Here is a 17,323-nt window from a genome sequence, read left to right on the forward strand (position 1 = left end):
GGGAGGGCTGGGGTCAGGGCTCAGCTGTGCATCCCCTGGCTGCAGCCCAAACCCCTGTGCTCAGGGCTGGGCGATGCTCAGCGGGGCATTGCTGCCTGGGCTGGCGCGGGCTGCAGCAGTCTGCTCTGGGCGGGCTGCAGGGCAGCACCGGCTGCCAGTCCCGCCGGCGTCTGTGCAGGCAGGCAAACCTCCCCGTGGGAAGCCGCGGGCAGGGTGCTGGCTGCCTGCAGCTGGTGGGGGGCCAAGCCGTTGGTGCTGAGGGACAATTTGAGGTGCAGGGCGAGAGCCCTCCCGGTTCAAACCCAGTAGCAATGGCACTGTAGGGTGGCAATGGAGGAAAGGTACCCCCGCCACCACCATCCTGAGGCAGCCAGAGCAGGAGTTGGAGTCAGATAGAGAGGCTGCGGCCAGGGCACCACATCCTCTCCCCATTGCAGCGCCGGTGGCTGCTGGGGCTGGAAACAGCAGAGCCAGGGCCAGGCCAGGACTGGACAGGGAGCTGGCAGCCCTCGCCTGCCTACCCCATTCTGCCACAGGGGCAGAGGCAGCGGCTCCCCGGGGCACAGGGGTGACCGGCCGCCATGGCCAGCGTGGATGGGCGGCATGGCGGGAGCACGCTGGCGTGTGGCCGGGGAGCACATCCCTCCCGGGTCCCAGAGGATGAGCTAATGGAGGCCAGCTGGGCCCAGCCCTGCTTCCCCCGGCTCTGCTCCCAGCCCCGCAGCTGCAGCCTTTCCGCCCAGCTCCTCAGTGGCCCCGTTAACCCTTTCCCCGCTGGTGCTGCCAGCCCTGCCCGCCCGTGCCCCCAGGGCTGCCGTGCTCCCCTGCCCACCGTCCCGCACGGTGTTGGGGCTGAGCTGCCTCCCACCTGAGGACGTCACTTGCGGGTGGCCGCCTGCAAACAATATGGGGCTTGGGGGCCCTGCATGGGCACTGCCTCACTCAGGGGTCCTGGCTGGGGAGGTCCTGTCCCAGGGGGGTCCCATCCCTTCGCAGGGCTCAGCCCCCACCCACCTGCAAGGTCTTACAGGGAGTCTCTATCTGCTGAGTCCTGACCCACTGCATCCTGCATGGCTCCTGCCTGCACAGAGCCTCATGGGGATGGGGACACCAGGGGTGCAGACACCATGGATAGGGACAGCAGGGACACCAGGGACAGGGATGCCATGGGTGGAGGTGCCAGGTACCAGGCACCCATAGCTGCAGCTGTGTGTGGAGCTGTGGGACAGCTGCCCAGGGCTGCTGGGGTCAGGCTGGGGGGACGAAGGGGAACTGGCAGTCACTGGGGCTGCCTGAAGGCAGCAGCGTCAAATGGGACCAGTGAGAGAGCCGTACCCAGGTCTGGGCCACCCTCCTGCAGCACTGTGGCAGCTGCCTGCCCTTCCCCTGGGGCTGCGGCATCCCAGCCAGGAGCTCAGCAGCTGGCAGGGACAGCTCCAGGGGCTGCCGCGTGGTCCTTGCTTGTCTCACCAGCCTCGTCCTCCCCCTGCCAGGGCCATGCTGGGCGCAAACCCTCCTCCCTGCCCTGGCACCACGCTGCCAGACACAGGTGCTGCACGCCTGGCTTCACCCAGCACCCACAGCTGCTGGTAATCAAGGCAACGGCAGCACCACAGGAGCAAGGCAGGAGCACCAGCACTTCCCTGTGGAAACTGCCCCACAAAAGCCGTTATTCCAGCAAAGGCTTCAGCTAACAAGCTGCTTGAGTCCCCAGACCCAGGCACTGTCAGTGCCCGGGGGACAGGCTGGGCCACATCCCCTCCTCCAGGCATGAAGGATCCCTCCATGACCCCTCAGTAGCAGAGCCTGTCTCACCACCCTGTTCCCTGCTTTTAAAGCCGTTACTACCACTCAACCCTTCAGCATGCAGCTGATGCCCACTGTGGAGGGGAATTCAGGTGAGCAGAAAAAACAATCCCAGAAGGGGATAAAGACAGGTGTGCCCAGAACCCTATTTGCAGCCAGGGTCTTTGCTCCATGGGCCAAGGGTCCCCAGCCACTCACCCCATGCTGCCCTGGCTGGGACCAGCATCCCTGCACCTTCCAGCACCCCGACCTCCATCACCCAGCTGCTCTACAAGCCTGGGAGATGCTGACCTCCTGTATTTTCCCACCCTCCTCCCCAGTTCTATGGGCCAGGCAGCCCTGTAGCTTGTTTCTCCCTTTGCTGGGCATCTTCCCTGCCAGCACCAGGTGGGGGAAGGGGCTGCCTTGGCCTCCAGCCACCACCGGGCAGTGCCAGCGGGGAGCAGAGGGCCCCTGGAAGGCCTCCCCACTTGTGAGCAACTTGTGCCCACACTTGCAAAAATAAGGGTTTACTGTCATCATAACTCTTTATTATAAAGATGTATTTAAACATAATAAATCTTTACAAACACAAGAAACATGAACAACAGCACCCAGCAGCACTCAGAGCAAGGGCCCCAACTTTGGCATGTCAGTGTTTGACATAGAGGGCCTAGTGCCCCACCATTCTCCTGCCGCCCCATGGTGCAGAGCAGGCAGGGGGCCCAGAGCCCCACGCTGTGTCCTGAGTGGACACCCCCTACCTTGGGGGTGCCCAGGAGTTGGTCTGTCAGAGGGAAGGGGACCTCACACTTGCCAAGGAGGGGAGGGCAGCTCACCCAGGGTGCAGCGTTAGCACCGTGGGAATAAATAGAAACTCCAGCAGGACAAACTGCGTGCTCACCCTGGCTTGTGGGCAACTGGCAGGGATGAGGCAGGAGCCCCAGAGGAGCTCACAGACCCCTGCAGAGAAGCTCCTCCACGTGACATAGTGCTTTGCACAAAGCCTATGGGTCCTGGTGAGCTGATGTCCAGGGCAGCCTCACACCCACCAGGACAGGGGCATGGCGGCAGCACCCAGCCCCACCATGGGCAGCCCTCTCCCAGCCAGCCCCAAGGGGTGGTGAGGGAGGCAGGAGGCACCCACGGCGCCAGCGCCACCAGGGACAGCCGCGGGAAGGAGGTGACACCAGCTGAGGGCTCACAGGGACCCTGCGCTCAGGGCTGGAAGATGTGCAGAGCAGGCTAGGACAGAGAACGGCAGCCGCATCCCTGGAGGACTGGTGGCAACCCTGCAACAAGAGCAAACCCAGGTATGTGTGAGTCCCCTCCCAGCAGCATCGCATGTCCCTGTATCCCCCCACACCCTGCTGCTCCTCACCTGCCTCAGAAGGGCATGGGGCCCTTGTGGGAAAGCCGGGGTCGGGGCCGCCGGTACCTCCGCCAGCCACCTGGCCGGTGCCCGGCCCCGCGCCGCGCAGCCTGCGGCCGCACCAGGGTTCGGATGAGGCCGTTTCCTGCATCTTTCCCATCCAGCGCCTGGCCCAGTGGCCCTGGGGACAGCAGAAAGAGCATTAGTTGGTGCCCCCACCCTGCACATGGGATGGGCATGCTGTGGGGCCTGCCTGCACTTCCCGCCGCCTGGCCCAAGGCAGGCAGGGCCAGGCAGCGCCGCCCGTTTCCTGAATTGCCCCCAGCAGGAGCCATTCGCCGGCTGAGTGCTTCCTGCACCGAGGCGGCCAGGCCACCTGCGCCAAGCACGGCCACCTTGTGCAGCTGCTGCCGCTGGCCTCACTGAGGGACACAGAGCAGCCTCAGGCTCTGGCTCCCAGTTCTTCTCAAAGCCACCATCCTGTGCCCCTCTCCCTGCCAGCAATGTACTATCCACCGAGACCCTCATCCCCTCTCCCGGGCAGTGGCCTCTCCCTGCAGCCTGCTCCCCAGGGCGCCTGGCAGAGATGCGCTGGCAACGGCAGCAGTCGCAGAACCACCAGCCCTGCACCCGCGCACAGGTGGCAGTGCCCTGCTGAGCTGGGACAGGGCGCGCACCCTGGGGAGCGAGCCAAGACCCGCGGTGGCAGCATGGCAGGGCCACAGCTCGCAGTGCCAGCATCCCGGTGATGCCCCACGCTGTCACCCACCAGGTGGGTTGTGCTCCGGCAGCTGGAGGCAGTGACAGTGACAGCTCTCCAGCCCTCGGATGGCTGTTGTTCTGCTCCGCTGCCCGGACAGACAGGGGGGGTTTGTTGGCATCATGAAAAACGCTTTGTCCTCCCCAGCCCGGCGACAGTGGCTCCCGGCCAGCACGGGCAGGGGGTGCCAGTCCCCCGAGCCCTGCTCAGCACACGGTCACCCGGCCACAGTCCCCTCCGTCCCCCCCGGTGCCAGCCCGGACATCGAGCGATGCCGGACCGGGAGGGGGGCGGGGGTCGGGGAGGGGGTTCTCCAGTACGGCGCTGAGCAGGGGTTGCCCCCGCCCGGGGTCCCGGCACTCACCGGCGGCGGCCAGGGAGAGCCAGAGCAGCAGCAGCGCCCAGAGCCAGCGCGGCGCGGCCATGCTGGGGGGGTGCGGGACGGCGGAGGCGGCGGCGGTGGCGGCCCCGCTCCGGGGGAGCCGCATTTGTAGGCGGTGAGAGCCCAGCCCGGCCCCGCCGTCTGCCCGGTCATGTGGCCGCCGGGCCCCCGGGGGGGTGTCCGCCCCCAGCCCCGCCCCAGCGACCGCATCCCTCCCGGGACACCCCCTTCCCGCCCCCAAAGATGATCCCCCCACCAGCATCCCTTCTGGGCGGGCCCCGGCCCCAGGGCTCTGGGACCACCCCTCAGCTTTGTCCCGGGATCCCCCTCCCAGACTGGCCCAGGACCCTCTACCCCCCCTGACTGTGGGACCCCTGCACCCACCCCAGCCCCCAGCCCTCAGCACTGCTGTCATTCTGGCCCAGAACCCCTGCCCAGCCTGGCTCTGGGATGCCCCACTCTCCATCCTGTCCCTGGAACTCCTCCAGCCAGGCTGCAGGAACCCCCTCCCAGCCTGGTCCTTGGATCCTCTACCCAGCCTAGGAGACCCCCTCCCAGCCTAATCCTGGGACCCTGAGACCCCGTACCCTGCCTGAATCAGGCCCCCCTTCCAGCCAGCCCCCTCCGCAGACACCCACGGGGGCAGAAGGCTGTCCTGCCCACTGCCCCTGGCAGACCCTGCCCCTCTGTCCCCCAGGTCAGCTGGTGCCCACAGAGGGGTTCACCTGAAGCCCCCTCTGACCCTGCTGCCCCCCCAAATCATCCAACCACTGCCGGAGGGGGTGGGGGCATGAAGCCCCCTCTGCCAGACGGCACAGAAAGGGTGCCACTGCCTGTGTGGGGAGGGGGACAGACCGCCGCTGCAGGATGGGCACTGCAGCCCCCCAGCTCTGCACCACTTGGGCCAGGGCAAGGGCTAAAGCACCTGCCCCCCGCAATGCACAGAGGTGCAGGCTGTGGACACCAGTGCTGCGTAGCCTGGGTGCTGTTGAGCATTGACGGAGCCCCTCATCAACCCACATGTGCGGGTACCGCTGCCGACGTGGTGTCGTGGTGGATGACAATGGCAGAGCTGAAGTGTCCCACAGCCTGGGGACTGCCCTGCCTGCAGTCAGGTGCTGCCAGCGAGGCCACGGCACCCCTGCAGAGCTTCGCCTGCAGCCCGTGGAGCAGGATCCTGGTAGGACCTGAGGCCCCAGGGAGAGGAGCCCAGGCTGGAGCAGGTGTGCTGGCAGGACCTGTGACCCCGTGGGGTCTGTTCTGAAGGACTGCACCCATGGAAAGGACCCATGCTGCAGCAGTTCGTGGAGGACGGTCTCCCGTGGGAGGGACCCCAGGCTGGAGCAGGGGAAGAGTGTGAGAGGAAGGAGTAGCAGAGACAACGTGTGATGAATGGACCCCCATTCCCCACCCCCCTGCACTGCTCGGGGTGCGGGGGTGGAGAATTCGGGAGTGAAGTTGAGCCCGGGAAGAAAGGAGGGGTAGGGGAAAGGTATTTTAAGATTTGTTTTATTTTCTCATTACCCTACTTTGATTTGATTGGCAATAAATTAATTTTCCCGAAGCGAGGATGCTAAGGCTGTATGGGGAGCTGTACAGGAGGGGCTGTACTGGCTGAAAGCGGCTGTAGGAGAGACTGGACAAGGTGATTGTGTGTTGGACTGCGAGGATGGGCTGGGGGCTGTAAGAGGAACTACAGGGTGTGTGGGCTGCGACGAAGAGGCCACACTGGGTGTGAGGAGGGGCTTACAGGGGGTCTGTGGTGCCCATGTCGCACCCTGCACATGTCCGTAGGCACTGCGGGAGGACACCCCCTGTGCCTCTTCCAGTCCTGCTGGTTGTGCCCCCCTGCCCCCCCACAGCCTGGCCAAGGGCCCTGGGCTCCCAGCCAGCATTTTTCACCCCCACAACGGGGTGATCCTCCAGGGAGGTTCAGCTCATGAGCTCATGGTGTCCTGGAGCTGCATCCCCATCCCTGCAGGCAAGCTGCCAGGCTCTGGGGTGCAGCGGAGACCCCCACAGCCCAGCCCCCTGGGCACACATCACCTGCTGGACTTCAGGGCAGGCAGGCGCTGCCTTCACAAGGGATCGTGGCAGCATCCCCGTGCCACTGCTCGCTTCCGCATTCCTATGGCCGCGCACACCCTCCCTCACCGACCCACGTCCTGTTTGCCAGGAACGTCACCCCGGCCTGAGTCACCCCACGGTCTCTGCAGGTGACGGAAGGCCAACAATAGCCCACAAAAGGAGGATGTCCCCCCAAAGCCTTCCTTCAGCTCGTCTTCGAGGAAACCTCCCGCGGGAGGGCAGGGCCCCACCGGACGTGTGGTGGCCGATGAGCTTCGTCCTGTTGACGCTGGCTTGCTCAGAGTGGCATGTGGCCCTGAGGGTCTCCAGGGATGGCTGGTGCCACCCCCTGTGCTGGGCAAGGAGGAGGAGGAGGGACGTGCAGCCACAGGTCTAACAGTGCCGCTGTACCCACAGCGGTGGGACAGGCCCGTCTCAGCCCTGTTTCTTGGATGTGGCGTGGGGGAGTTGCCATCAGGGTCGGCATTGCAGAGTTGGGTTCAGGGTTGGAAAAAAGGGGTGAGGGGACACCCTTGTCACCGTGCAGACCGCATGGGACCAGGCATGCTGCTGTGTGGTGAGGGGCAGCCAGCAGGCAGGGGACAGAGGAGCTGGGCACTGCTGTGAGTGCAGCCCCCATCCTGACACTGGGCAGGGACCCGTCAGGGAGGATGGAAGCATCATTAGCACATTTCACTAATTAGGGAGATGGCAGCAAACCGCTGCCTGATTGTCACCACAGCAACCACATCACATATTCTCGAGAAATTTGTGTTGTCATAACAATTCCAGGCAGCTTTGGTGTCGCCCTGCATCCCCCTCCTTCCTGTCCATGTCCTGCCCCTGCTGGGGTAGGGGATCGCCCCCCATCCACCCTGACTCCTCCAAGCAGGGGACCAGAGAGTGACACCAGACACAGGCAAACTGAGACCATTCGTGATATGCGTGTATCAGGCCTCAGGAACAGAATGGTGGACGGGAGGGACCACCAGGCTTTGCTACTGCCGGCCCCCACTGCACCAGGGCTGTGACAGGACGGGGTGGGTGGACAGGGGACAGGGGACAAGACAGAGGGACAAGTGGACAAGACAGAGAGACGAGGGGCGGGGTGTGTGGAGGAGGTGACAGGGGAACAGGGTTCTGTGCATCTCCACAGCGCAGTCCTGGTGCCACCTCGTGGCCAGCAAGATCCCAGTGACAGCTGCGGTGGCACAGCTGGAGTCGCCGCATGGAGCAGCCAGCCCCTGCAGTGGCAGCGCTGGACAGACCCGGGGGACAGACAGCCGCTGCCTGGACTGCGCAGTGGCTCGGTGGCACAGGGGGTGGCTGCGCAGGCACGCTGCCCCCAGCCCTCCAGTCCCGGGGCCAGGCTGCTTCCCAGCCCCATGGCAGGAGGGGCCTGGCCCCACACCACAGTGGAGCTGGTCTCCAGCCCCACGAGGGTGTGCCGGGGGCACAGCACTATGACCCCCACATCTCTGCCGGTACCGTGCCTGTGCACAGGGGGAACGACGTGCCCCAGCCCCCTCCGAGCTAACCAGCAGGCTCATGCCAGCAAAAGCAGGGCTGGGGGTGGGAGGATGAGGTTGGGACAACAGCGTGGCCCAGGGCCTGTGGTGGGCAGGTGCCCTGGGGCCGATGGAGGATTCCCATTGCTGGCCAAGAGCCTCAAAGAATACCACAGAGGTTCTGCCACGTTAAATGGGTTGGAAATTGGCTGTCCAACAGGTCATGAGATGCCACTGGAAGGGGCCACATGAGGAAGCCCATGGCCACTGAGGGAACCCATGGCTCCCACCCCTGGCCTGTCTGTAACCATCCTCGTGGCTGTACCCGTGCAGGGGAAGCAGACAGCTTGTGTGGGATGGTGCAGAGACCCACGGCCCAGTGCTGGAGAAGACCCCAGGAGACGGGTCTGGCCAGGCAGAGAGTCTTGTAAGCAGGAGGGAGGAGGGAGGGGGCAGCGGAAGGGTGGCAGGAGCCCTGCGGAGCCGCCAGAACCCAGGCTTCCTCTCCGCCAATCCCACTGCGAGTCACAGGGATTTGCTGCCCAGGCTTCCTGAAGGACCTCTTACATTTTCAAGGTTTGTTTGTAAAACATCTGTTTATTCATTTACCATAGGACCTGCCAGATCTCCTGCAACTCGCATCCACCAAGCACAGGGTCCTGCTGCAATGGCAGTGAGGTCCTTCGACCCTTCTCCCAAGGCTTGCTCTCAGCGCACCTCCTGTCCCTGCTCTGCACCTCACCTGGTCACATCTCTGTTTTACCCTCCTCCAAACACGTGTTTGTGCCACACAGCTGGCTGTACCCTCTGACAGAGCCCCACGGTCAGCTGGCAGTCAGCTGGCTCCAACAGTGATGCTGTGCCCATCCTGTGGTGCAGCAGGTCCATAGGACACCCCAGCCAGTGAAAAGGAGCTGTTCAGTCTGTGAGGAGCAACTGTCCAATAGGGACTCCTCCAGGTGCCCCTGTCCTGGGTGAGGATGTGCATCCTCCCCTGAAAGTCTGTGTCTGACCCACGGATGGACATCTCTACTGCCTGCCAACGACAAGTCTGTCCCTCAGCCAGACTTTCTCTTCAACAACCACAGAGAAGTCACTGAAGCAGTTAGAGGAAATACATGTACAATAAATGAGATAGGCCTTGGGGTCAATGCTCGTTATGACAAACATAATGAGGTTTTTAGCAAGGCAGAAGTCCCAGCGGTTCGGCGCTCACAGGCTTGGTGGGACAAAGGGCACATGCTACAGTGATCTTCCTGCAGATAATGGGTCCCAGCCCTTGGAGGTGGCCGCTGGTGGCCCTGTTGCCTTTGCTGTGGGCAGGGGCTGGTACCCTGCTGGCATGGCAAAGCTTGGTCTATTTGCCACCACCGTGCTCCTCTCCCTGTGTGTGCTGCCATCAAAGTGGCTCTGACTGTGTAAGGCTGCTCAATGCTAAAATGTTGCCATTGTCTCCTTTGCCAGGATTTCCAACCTGACCCACTAATGCACTCTAAGTTTATTATTCCTGCACTTCATTAGGCGGACCATGTGCTCTCACTAGCACTGAAGTTAACCTGTGTTTACCTTCAAGGCCTTACACGTATTCCTGCTTCCCAGAAACCCATATCTGCATGGCAAAGGTGGGGTCAGATGTTCAGCTCTGTCTCTCCAAAGCTCGGTCCCTCTTCTGTTTAACCACACCTGTGGAAAGCCAGCATTCCCGCACCACATGGGCTGTCGCCCCTTCTCTCCACACTCCTTTCAGACAACATGTCTGTGTCCTGCAGGGTCCCCATGACGCTCCAGCTCTGCCTGTGGACAGGGACCGGACGGAGCGGATGGGAACGGCAGCAGCATTCGTTTCTGCTCCTTCTGCAGTCCCTGGGGGGACTGTGGTTGGCATCGCTCAGTCCAGGGGGACACAGCGAGACTTGTGTCCTCCCTAGAGCACTTGGGCTCTTCCTGCACCACCCCCTCTCATGCAGCCCGAAGCGTCTGTAGGCACGTGGGACCCACAGCCAGCCTGAAGGCCAGAGGCATCAGTGAGCATAGTGCTGCCTGTGCCGTTCCTCGCTCCTCTCCCATGCCCAACACTTTGCCCTCTCCCTGCTCATAGGCATCCCCAGCTAGCTCAGAGCTCACTGCTGAGGATGGTCATCTCCTTCACGCACACTGCTGGATACTGACACATCTTCTCAACAAAGGGGCGCAGAGGTGCCCGTGCCTGGCACAAAGGCACAGGGGTGGGAGCGCTAAGGGCGCTGACGAGGTCCCCAGCGCTGACTGGCTTTTCCCTGAGGTAAAAAGCCTGTCTGTGTGAGGTTGCCGAACCCATTACTAGAGCTGCAGTGGAAGAACAGTCATGTAAAAAATATTAGGGGCCCAGCCATGGCCAGGGGATGCAAAACCATGTGTAATGGGCACACAGTCATCTGCAGGAGCCAAAAATGGGGGTAGGTGTTTCATCGGTGCTCTGGCTTCCCCACTGGCCCTGCCAATGGCCAGCTCCCAGCCCTGCTCATGACACTGGAGCTCTAGGGAAGAAGGACATTTTTGCCTCCCCACGACAGCTCTGCTGTTCGGCAACTGCCATGTAGTTCCACCTGCTCCCACCAGTGGTCTCTGCCAGCCCCAGCCTGGGGGGTCCCGCCGGGCACTGGGGTGGGGGCCGCTACAGCCATGCCCAGGAGGATGCCCTGCACCACTCTGTGTCCTGCTGCAGGAGAGGGCTGGCTTGGGGATTCCGCACCCTCACCCCAGGTGCCTCCATGTCAGGTCCCTCCACAGCTCCAGGGAATGGAGGTTTTGCTGGGGACACAGAGGAGCAGAGCATGAGCAGCCCCTTCTTCTCTGCTTTTAACCCCGAGCAGCTGTGATGTGCCAGGCTGAGCTGGCACAGCTGCGGCCCTGCTTTGGAAGGATCTTTGGACTTTGTGCTGATGTTTACTTTTATTTAGCAGCCCGATTCACTTTCAATGCATAGGACTGCCCTCTGCCCCCTCTCCCCCTGACTCTCTTTGCCTTGACTCTCTTATCCATCATCCCTCCACCCCTGGGGCAAAGTCACAGGAGGAGGGACCTCTCACCCAAGGCACTGGGGAAACATCCCCCGGGCACCCCAGAGCAGCCATGCACCTCCCACAGTGGACTGCAGCCTGGGTGCTCCTGCTCCACGGTATGTCAGAGGGGCTGGGCTGGGAGGTGGGGTAGGCTCTCCAAGGGACACCACATCCTGGGAACCCCCAGGACCCAGGCTGCTCCCAGCGTGGGATGTCAGCAGTCTGAACCACAGCTTTGGGTGAAGCAAGAGTGGGTTTGCCCACAGGGAGACTGGTTGTGCTGCTGTTCCTGCCTCACTGCCCCAGGCCAGGGGAGCCCGGCTGCTGAGAGGAGCTAATCCTACCTGTCTGACCCAGGGATGAGCTCTGGGGTGGTGACGGGTAAGGAGCAGCTCCCAGGGACACAGCAACTAGGCACCCAAGGCCACACTCTGCTCAGGGTGCCCCATTTTCCCATTGCCCCATGGACCCAAGCCTGGTGCCCTTGGTCCGAGATGAAGAATCAGGTCCCTGCCCACAGACTGCAGTGGTGACAGAGCAGTGCAGGTGGTGGCAGCAGGTGCAGAGCAGCACCAGGGAGAGGCCAGGTCCCACCAGGGCACATCCCTGGTTGCCAGCCAGGTTCTTCAGCAGCCGCAGTGGCAGGGATGCTCAAGGCTGGTTTCTGCCAACCACTTCCCTGGTTCCCAGGCACAGTAAGCACCGTTTGCACTGTGTGATGATCCCACTGCACCCCTGGAGCCTGTCCCCAGGCATGCCATGAGCGCTGGCCATGCCTGGGAGCATTTACTTCCTCCTGAGCTGGCTAATGGTGTTGGGTTTCACCCACTGTTCCTGGGGCTAGAAACACTGTTTTTTGCAAAAAAGCTCCCAAACTGTCTGGCTTCATGTTTGGGGCTGGGGACAAGAGTCACAGCTGCCCCAGTTCTGGCTCTGGGCTGGAGCAGGACTCTGAGTCTTCAGGGTGTCCGCACATCCCCAGGCTGTGCTGCAGGCCAGCCACCACAGGCTGTCTCCACCAGGACTGATGTCCGGAACTGCTCTGCAGACCCACCGGTGAGCCCCACCATGACCAGCCCTACCTGTTTCTGAGACACCCCGCATGGGGTCACCCCCTATAGTCCCACCACTGCAGCTGGTGTGCACCCCCCCAGCATATGTCTCCTTGTGCCACCAGTACCTGCCATCCACTGCCACCAACACCACAGCAAGGCTCGCTGCTCTGCGGGGCACCATGCGAGCCCACGGTGTCCATGCCTACATCGTGCCCTCCACGGACGCCCACATGGTAAGGCAGCAGATTGCTCGCGCCCCTGGGGACGGGCTCCCCGGCCGCTGCCCGCAGCTGCATCTCACGGCTCTGCCCCCGGCTCCAGAGTGAGTACATTGCGGAGCGGGATTCCCGGCTGGGCTGGCTGACCGGCTTCACGGGCTCTGCAGGTGAGAGCATCCTCGCCGCCCTGGGTTCCCTGCTGGGGGGGGGCAGCAACCAGCTGCCTGCTGGTCCCCATCCTTGGGGATCCTCAGGGCAGGGCATGGTCCTGCTCAGCACATGAGGTCAGGCCAGGAATCCCTGGGGGTCCCTGTTGGCCGCCTGGAGAGGGGGGAAAGGTGACAGCTGACCCCCCACTCCTGTCCCAGGCACCGGTGTGGTCACACAGGACAAGGCTGCCCTCTGGACCGACAGCCGCTACTGGACCCAGGCAGAGAGGCAGCTGGACTGCAACTGGGAGTTGCAGAGGACAAGTCAGTGGGGGGCAGGTTGGGGGGGTTACTGCATCCTCCCACCCCCAGGACACCTGTGACCGCAGTCACATCCTCGTCTGGGCTCAGTGTGGTCCGGGACATGGCTCCTTGCAGTGCCACCCAGCTCTCTCCTGCAGCATGGATCGAGTCCATAGGACAGTGGATCATGGAGGCGGTTCCTGTTGGGGGGAATATCAGCTTGGACCCCTTCCTCTTCTCCATCGGTAGGGCTGGCCATCACACAGGGTGACCTTTCCCAACATGAGGGCAGCTCTTGGGTGTGGATTTACCAGGTACCCCCAATTGTGAGCTGCTCCCCCCCCACTTCAGACACCTGGAACAGCTACAGCCAAGCTCTGCATGGCTCTGGCAGGACTCTGCTGCCCATCGAGACCAACCTTGTGGATCAAGCGTGGGGTGACCAGAGACCCCCTCCACCCTCCGGTGAGATCTACAGCCTCCCGGCAGCATTCACAGGTACGACCACCATTGTCTTTGAGGCTGCTGTGCAGATGCTCACCCACAGCAGCCCTCAGCCCGGGGATCCGTGGTGGTCCCTGAGCTGAGCCAGCCTCCCACTGCCCTCCAGGGAGCAGCTGGCAGGAGAAGGTGGCTGGGATCCGGCAGCAGATGGAGCAGCACGTTCGACGGCCCACGGCTGTGCTGCTGTCAGGGCTGGAGGAGACAGCCTGTGAGTAGCCGAGGTGCTGTGGTGGGAGCTGTGGTGGGAGCCATGGTGGGAGCCATGGGCTCAGAGCCCTGGGGGTAGGAGGGCAGCTGGCAGACGCAGGCTCAGAGGTCTCATTCCCGACAGGGCTCTTCAACCTCCGTGGAGATGACATCCCCTACACTCCTGTATTCTACGCCTACACCCTGCTGACCAACACCAGCATAAGGTAGGCAGCATCTCCTTGCAGGCAAAGGGCACAGATGGGGCTCTTTCCTTGCTTCTGTTCCAGCATCAGCACCCATGGGACCCTTCCCTCAGCCCGGCTGGCCCATTACCCAGAGCCCATCACATCCTGCAGTGCCGAGCCTCATTGCCTGTCCCCTCCAAGTTTCACATCATTCCCAGGTCCAGCCTTGACCGTTTCAGCCCACCCTGGGGTGCAGCACCCTCTCACCCAGCACAGCCTGAGGCCAACCCCCCATCCCCAGCCCAGCATCCCCGCTGAGCCCCCCAGCCAGCCCCCTTCTCTCAACAACATGGTCAGGCTTGGGGGGAAGCCAAAGGCAGCAGGCCGACCCCACAGCTGTGCCCACCCTATCCCGCATCCTTCCCCAGCCTGTTTGTGGATAAGCTGCGGCTGACGGCTGCGGCACAGCTGTCCCTGCGGGCAGACTGCCCGGGGCCGCTGTGCGTGGAGCTGCAGGACTACAGCCAGGCACTTGTCCACCTCCGCCTCTATGCCCACGGTAATGTCACCATCTGGCTGGGCACCCAGTACACTTCCTACGGCCTCTACAGTGTCATCCCCCAGGTGGGCACCACCGCGTGACGGAGATAGCACCGGCATTGCTGAGCTGGGCCGTGGGTAACCTGGTCCTGCTGGGCTCGGGGACGGACCTGTGCCACTGAGACATGGGGGTACAGGGGGTGCCATGGCTGTCCCTGGGGCAAAAGGGGTGGGGGGCTGTGCCTGGCCATGCCACCCCTAGCCTGCCCTTGCAGGAGAAGCTGCTGGAGGACAGCTACTCCCCCGTCATGCTGGCCAAGGCTGTGAAAAATGTCAAGGAACAGGAGATGCTGCGAGCCGCTCACGTAAGGGCTGTCCCTGTCCCTGCAGTCCTGAGCAGCAGTGGGGGGCAGTTGGGGGAAGCGGGGTGCTGATGACCCCCTCCCCTGTTGCTGCTGTGCCACCCCCAGGTTCGGGACGCGGTGGCTGTCATCCAGCACCTGCTGTGGCTGGAGAAGATGGTCCCTCAGGGGCAGGTGGACGAGTTTTCGGGGGCACAGCACATCGACATGCTCCGCCAGTCAGTACTGCCGACGTGGCCTCCCCTGCCCGGTGCAGGGCAGCCAGACAGCCCCAGCACCTCCCTCTCTGCTGCCTTCCAGGGCCCAGGAGCACAGCCACGGGCCCAGCTTCCAGTCCATCTCTGCCAGCGGGCTCAACGCAGCGCTGGCCCACTACAGGTATGGCTCTGTGGGGAGCGGGCAACTGGAGGCTGGGAGCAGGGTCTGACTCTGACCCCCCTCCTCTCGCAGCCCCTCCAACGGGAGCAGCCAGAAGCTGTCTGTGGATGAGATGTACCTTTTGGACAGTGGAGGGCAATATCTGTGTGTAGTTCTTAACCTGGACCACCCAGCACCGCACAGCCCCCCATGCCCGCACCATGCCCCTGCTGCAACGTGGTGGCAGGGGGCTCCAAAGCCAGCACTGGTGCTTCACTGCCTCTGTTCGTGTCCCCCCTTTGCAGCGATGGGACAACAGACATCACACGGACTGTGCACTGGGGCGTGCCCACCCCACTCCAGAAGGTAGCAGTCCCCCCATGCCATCCAGCAGCCCCCTGCAGTGCCCAGGTCCCCCTGTGTCACTCAGCACCAAGGTCCCAGACAGGGCTGGATGTGCCGTGGGTGGCACGCAGGCACCACCACACTCAGTCCCCCTGCAATGCCCCTCGTAGGAAGCCTATACCCGTGTGCTGATGGGCAACATTGACCTGTCCCGCCTCGTCTTCCCATCCAACACGGCAGGTGGGTACTGAGACAGGCGTTTGGCAGCTCAGCCCTGCCCAGGCCCCCAGGCATGGGGAGGAGGAGGGCAGGGGACAGCCCTCACCTCACTGGCCCTTGTCCTACCTTATCATTCCCCAGGGAAAGCGGTGGAGTCCTTTGCCCGCCGGGCGCTCTGGGACGTGGGACTCAACTATGGCCACGGGACTGGCCATGGCATCGGCAACTTCCTCTCAGTCCACGAGTGTAGGTGCTGCAGCACCAGCACAAGGGACATGGGCTGAGTTGTGGAGGAAAGGACAAGGACAGGGGCCCATCTGGGGCTTCTCGTGGCCCAGCTGAGCCTCTTGCTGTGGGCAGATGTCACCCTATCTGGAGGGTGCTGCGGTCCTTGTCAAGGTGTCCCCACAGCACACACCATCTCCAGGAGCTGTAACCCACCCATGTCCCCTGCAGGGCCCGTGGGCTTCCAGTCCAACAACGTGCCGCTGACAGCTGGCATGTTCACCTCCATTGGTACGTGTGCCCACTGCTCTGGCCAGAGCCTTGGGCTCTCAGAGATGTCCCTGGTAGGGACAGTAGCGTCTGGCCAGGGGAGGAGACATTGAGCTCTTGGCCCCTCTAGGGTGGGGTGGGCTGGGCTGGGGGAGACGCTTGGGCTTGGGACTCACCAGGCACCTTCCTGGCCCCCAGAGCCCGGCTACTACCAGGATGGCGAGTTTGGGATCCGCATTGAGGATGTTGCCCTTGTGGTGGAGGCTCAGACCAAGGTAGTGCAACGGGGATGGGCTGCAGGGGTGGCACGGCACCAGTGGGCTGCACCAGCCCAGGGGTGGGGGCACCTCCAACACCACCTCTCTGTGGCAGCACCAGAGCGGCGAGAAGCCCTTCCTGACCTTCGAGGTGGTATCGCTGGTGCCCTATGACCGCAACCTCATTGACCTCAGCCTCCTGTCACCGGAGCAGGTACAGGGAGAGCGAAGGAGGCTGAGGGGTGGATGTAGCAGAAAACCAAGACGGTGGTATGAGGTTAGGGTAGGTAAATGGGGCCAGGACAGGGAAGGATGGAGAGGAGCAACAGGGTAAACGGATGGGGAGGGCCAACAGGGTACAAGGGAGATGCGGGCAGTGACGGGGTGCAGGCAGCTGGGACAGACCCCCAGCTCCCCGTGATGCCTGGCCGCAGATCAGGTACCTGAACACCTACTATGAGACCATCCGGGCACGCGTGGGGCCGGAGCTGCAGCGGCAGCAGCTGGAGGAGGAGTACCGCTGGCTGCAGAGGAGCACGGAGCCCTTCCCGCTGAGCAGTGCCGCCACCACTGCCACCGCCACCATGGGCATGCTGGCCCTCACATCCTTCCTCCCCACACTGCTCATTGGGCTGCAGGCCTGACCCTGTGCTGGCCCCACGCCAGCCCCTTCCCTGCTGTGGCTGTTTCTTCTCCCTGTCTCTCACTTCCTTTTTTTTTGTTTTCTATTTGCTCATTTGTGATTAAACATGAGCAACACCGGTGGTGCCTGCGCACGGCTGCTCCCTGCCGCGGCAGTCCTGCGTGCTGCCGGCCCGCCTGCCGCCTCACCGGCTACTGTGGGGCTGGGCTCTGGCCCCGCGTGGCCCTGGGTCCCACACGTGTGACTCTGCCCGTGCTGTCTGCCCTGCTCTGAGATGGACAAGCCAGTACCGGCAGCAAGGAGGCAGATTCAGGGCAGATTTTAATTCTTGGGACAAGAGATGGAGGAACTGAAGCAAGACGGTTCAGGTCAGCTGGCCCAACCAGGGCCATCTTGGCTGCCGTGGGTGCCCGTGGCTGCTGATGGCAGCGTCCCACTGGGCTCAATGCCCAGCCAGGAGGACCTGTGGATGCAGGGGACATCCCAGACCCGGTGTTACACAGAGGGCTTGGTCATCATGCGCTGGCAGGGAGAATGCGTGGGCACAGGGAGTGGGGCAACCTTCACCTTTGCACGGGGGGACGCGG

General features: G+C 63.1%; 1 protein-coding gene and 1 long non-coding RNA gene across 2 annotated transcripts; one reads left to right on the forward strand and one right to left on the reverse strand.

The window, feature by feature from the left end:
* Positions 1–2,314: 2,314 nt before the first annotated feature.
* LOC110360043 (uncharacterized) lies at positions 2,315–4,682 on the reverse strand. The gene is made up of 3 exons (XR_010465781.1): positions 4,282–4,682; positions 3,167–3,338; positions 2,315–3,077 (listed from the first exon to the last, which is right to left on the reverse strand). It is a non-coding gene; the product is annotated as an uncharacterized LOC110360043 (long non-coding RNA).
* A 6,199-nt stretch (positions 4,683–10,881) lies between these two features.
* On the forward strand, positions 10,882–16,901 carry XPNPEP2 (X-prolyl aminopeptidase 2). The gene is made up of 21 exons (XM_021290129.2): positions 10,882–11,031; positions 11,898–11,971; positions 12,093–12,203; positions 12,292–12,355; positions 12,557–12,661; positions 12,799–12,885; positions 12,992–13,138; positions 13,251–13,352; positions 13,476–13,557; positions 13,947–14,142; positions 14,334–14,423; positions 14,529–14,638; positions 14,721–14,798; positions 14,871–14,942; positions 15,083–15,143; positions 15,293–15,362; positions 15,483–15,587; positions 15,798–15,857; positions 16,035–16,111; positions 16,209–16,307; positions 16,528–16,901. The coding sequence occupies exons 1-21, from the start codon at positions 10,986–10,988 to the stop codon at positions 16,735–16,737; spliced, it is 2,046 nt and encodes a 681-aa protein (XP_021145804.2). The 5' UTR covers positions 10,882–10,985; the 3' UTR covers positions 16,738–16,901.
* Positions 16,902–17,323: the final 422 nt, after the last annotated feature.

Source organism: Columba livia, chromosome 12 (genome assembly GCF_036013475.1).
Source record: "Columba livia isolate bColLiv1 breed racing homer chromosome 12, bColLiv1.pat.W.v2, whole genome shotgun sequence".
Classification (NCBI taxonomy): domain Eukaryota; kingdom Metazoa; phylum Chordata; class Aves; order Columbiformes; family Columbidae; genus Columba; species Columba livia.

What these genes read in the sequence shown, in the direction of transcription:
- XPNPEP2 (XM_021290129.2), top strand. Translation starts at nt 10,986, where the DNA reads ATGCACCTCCCACAGTGGACTGCAGCCTGGGTGCTCCTGCTCCACG. An exon ending in CCTCCCGGCAGCATTCACAG is followed by an intron (nt 13,139 to 13,250) that starts GTACGACCACCA and finishes ACTGCCCTCCAG; the next exon opens with GGAGCAGCTGGCAGGAGAAG. An exon ending in GCCTCCTGTCACCGGAGCAG is followed by an intron (nt 16,308 to 16,527) that starts GTACAGGGAGAG and finishes GCCTGGCCGCAG; the next exon opens with ATCAGGTACCTGAACACCTA.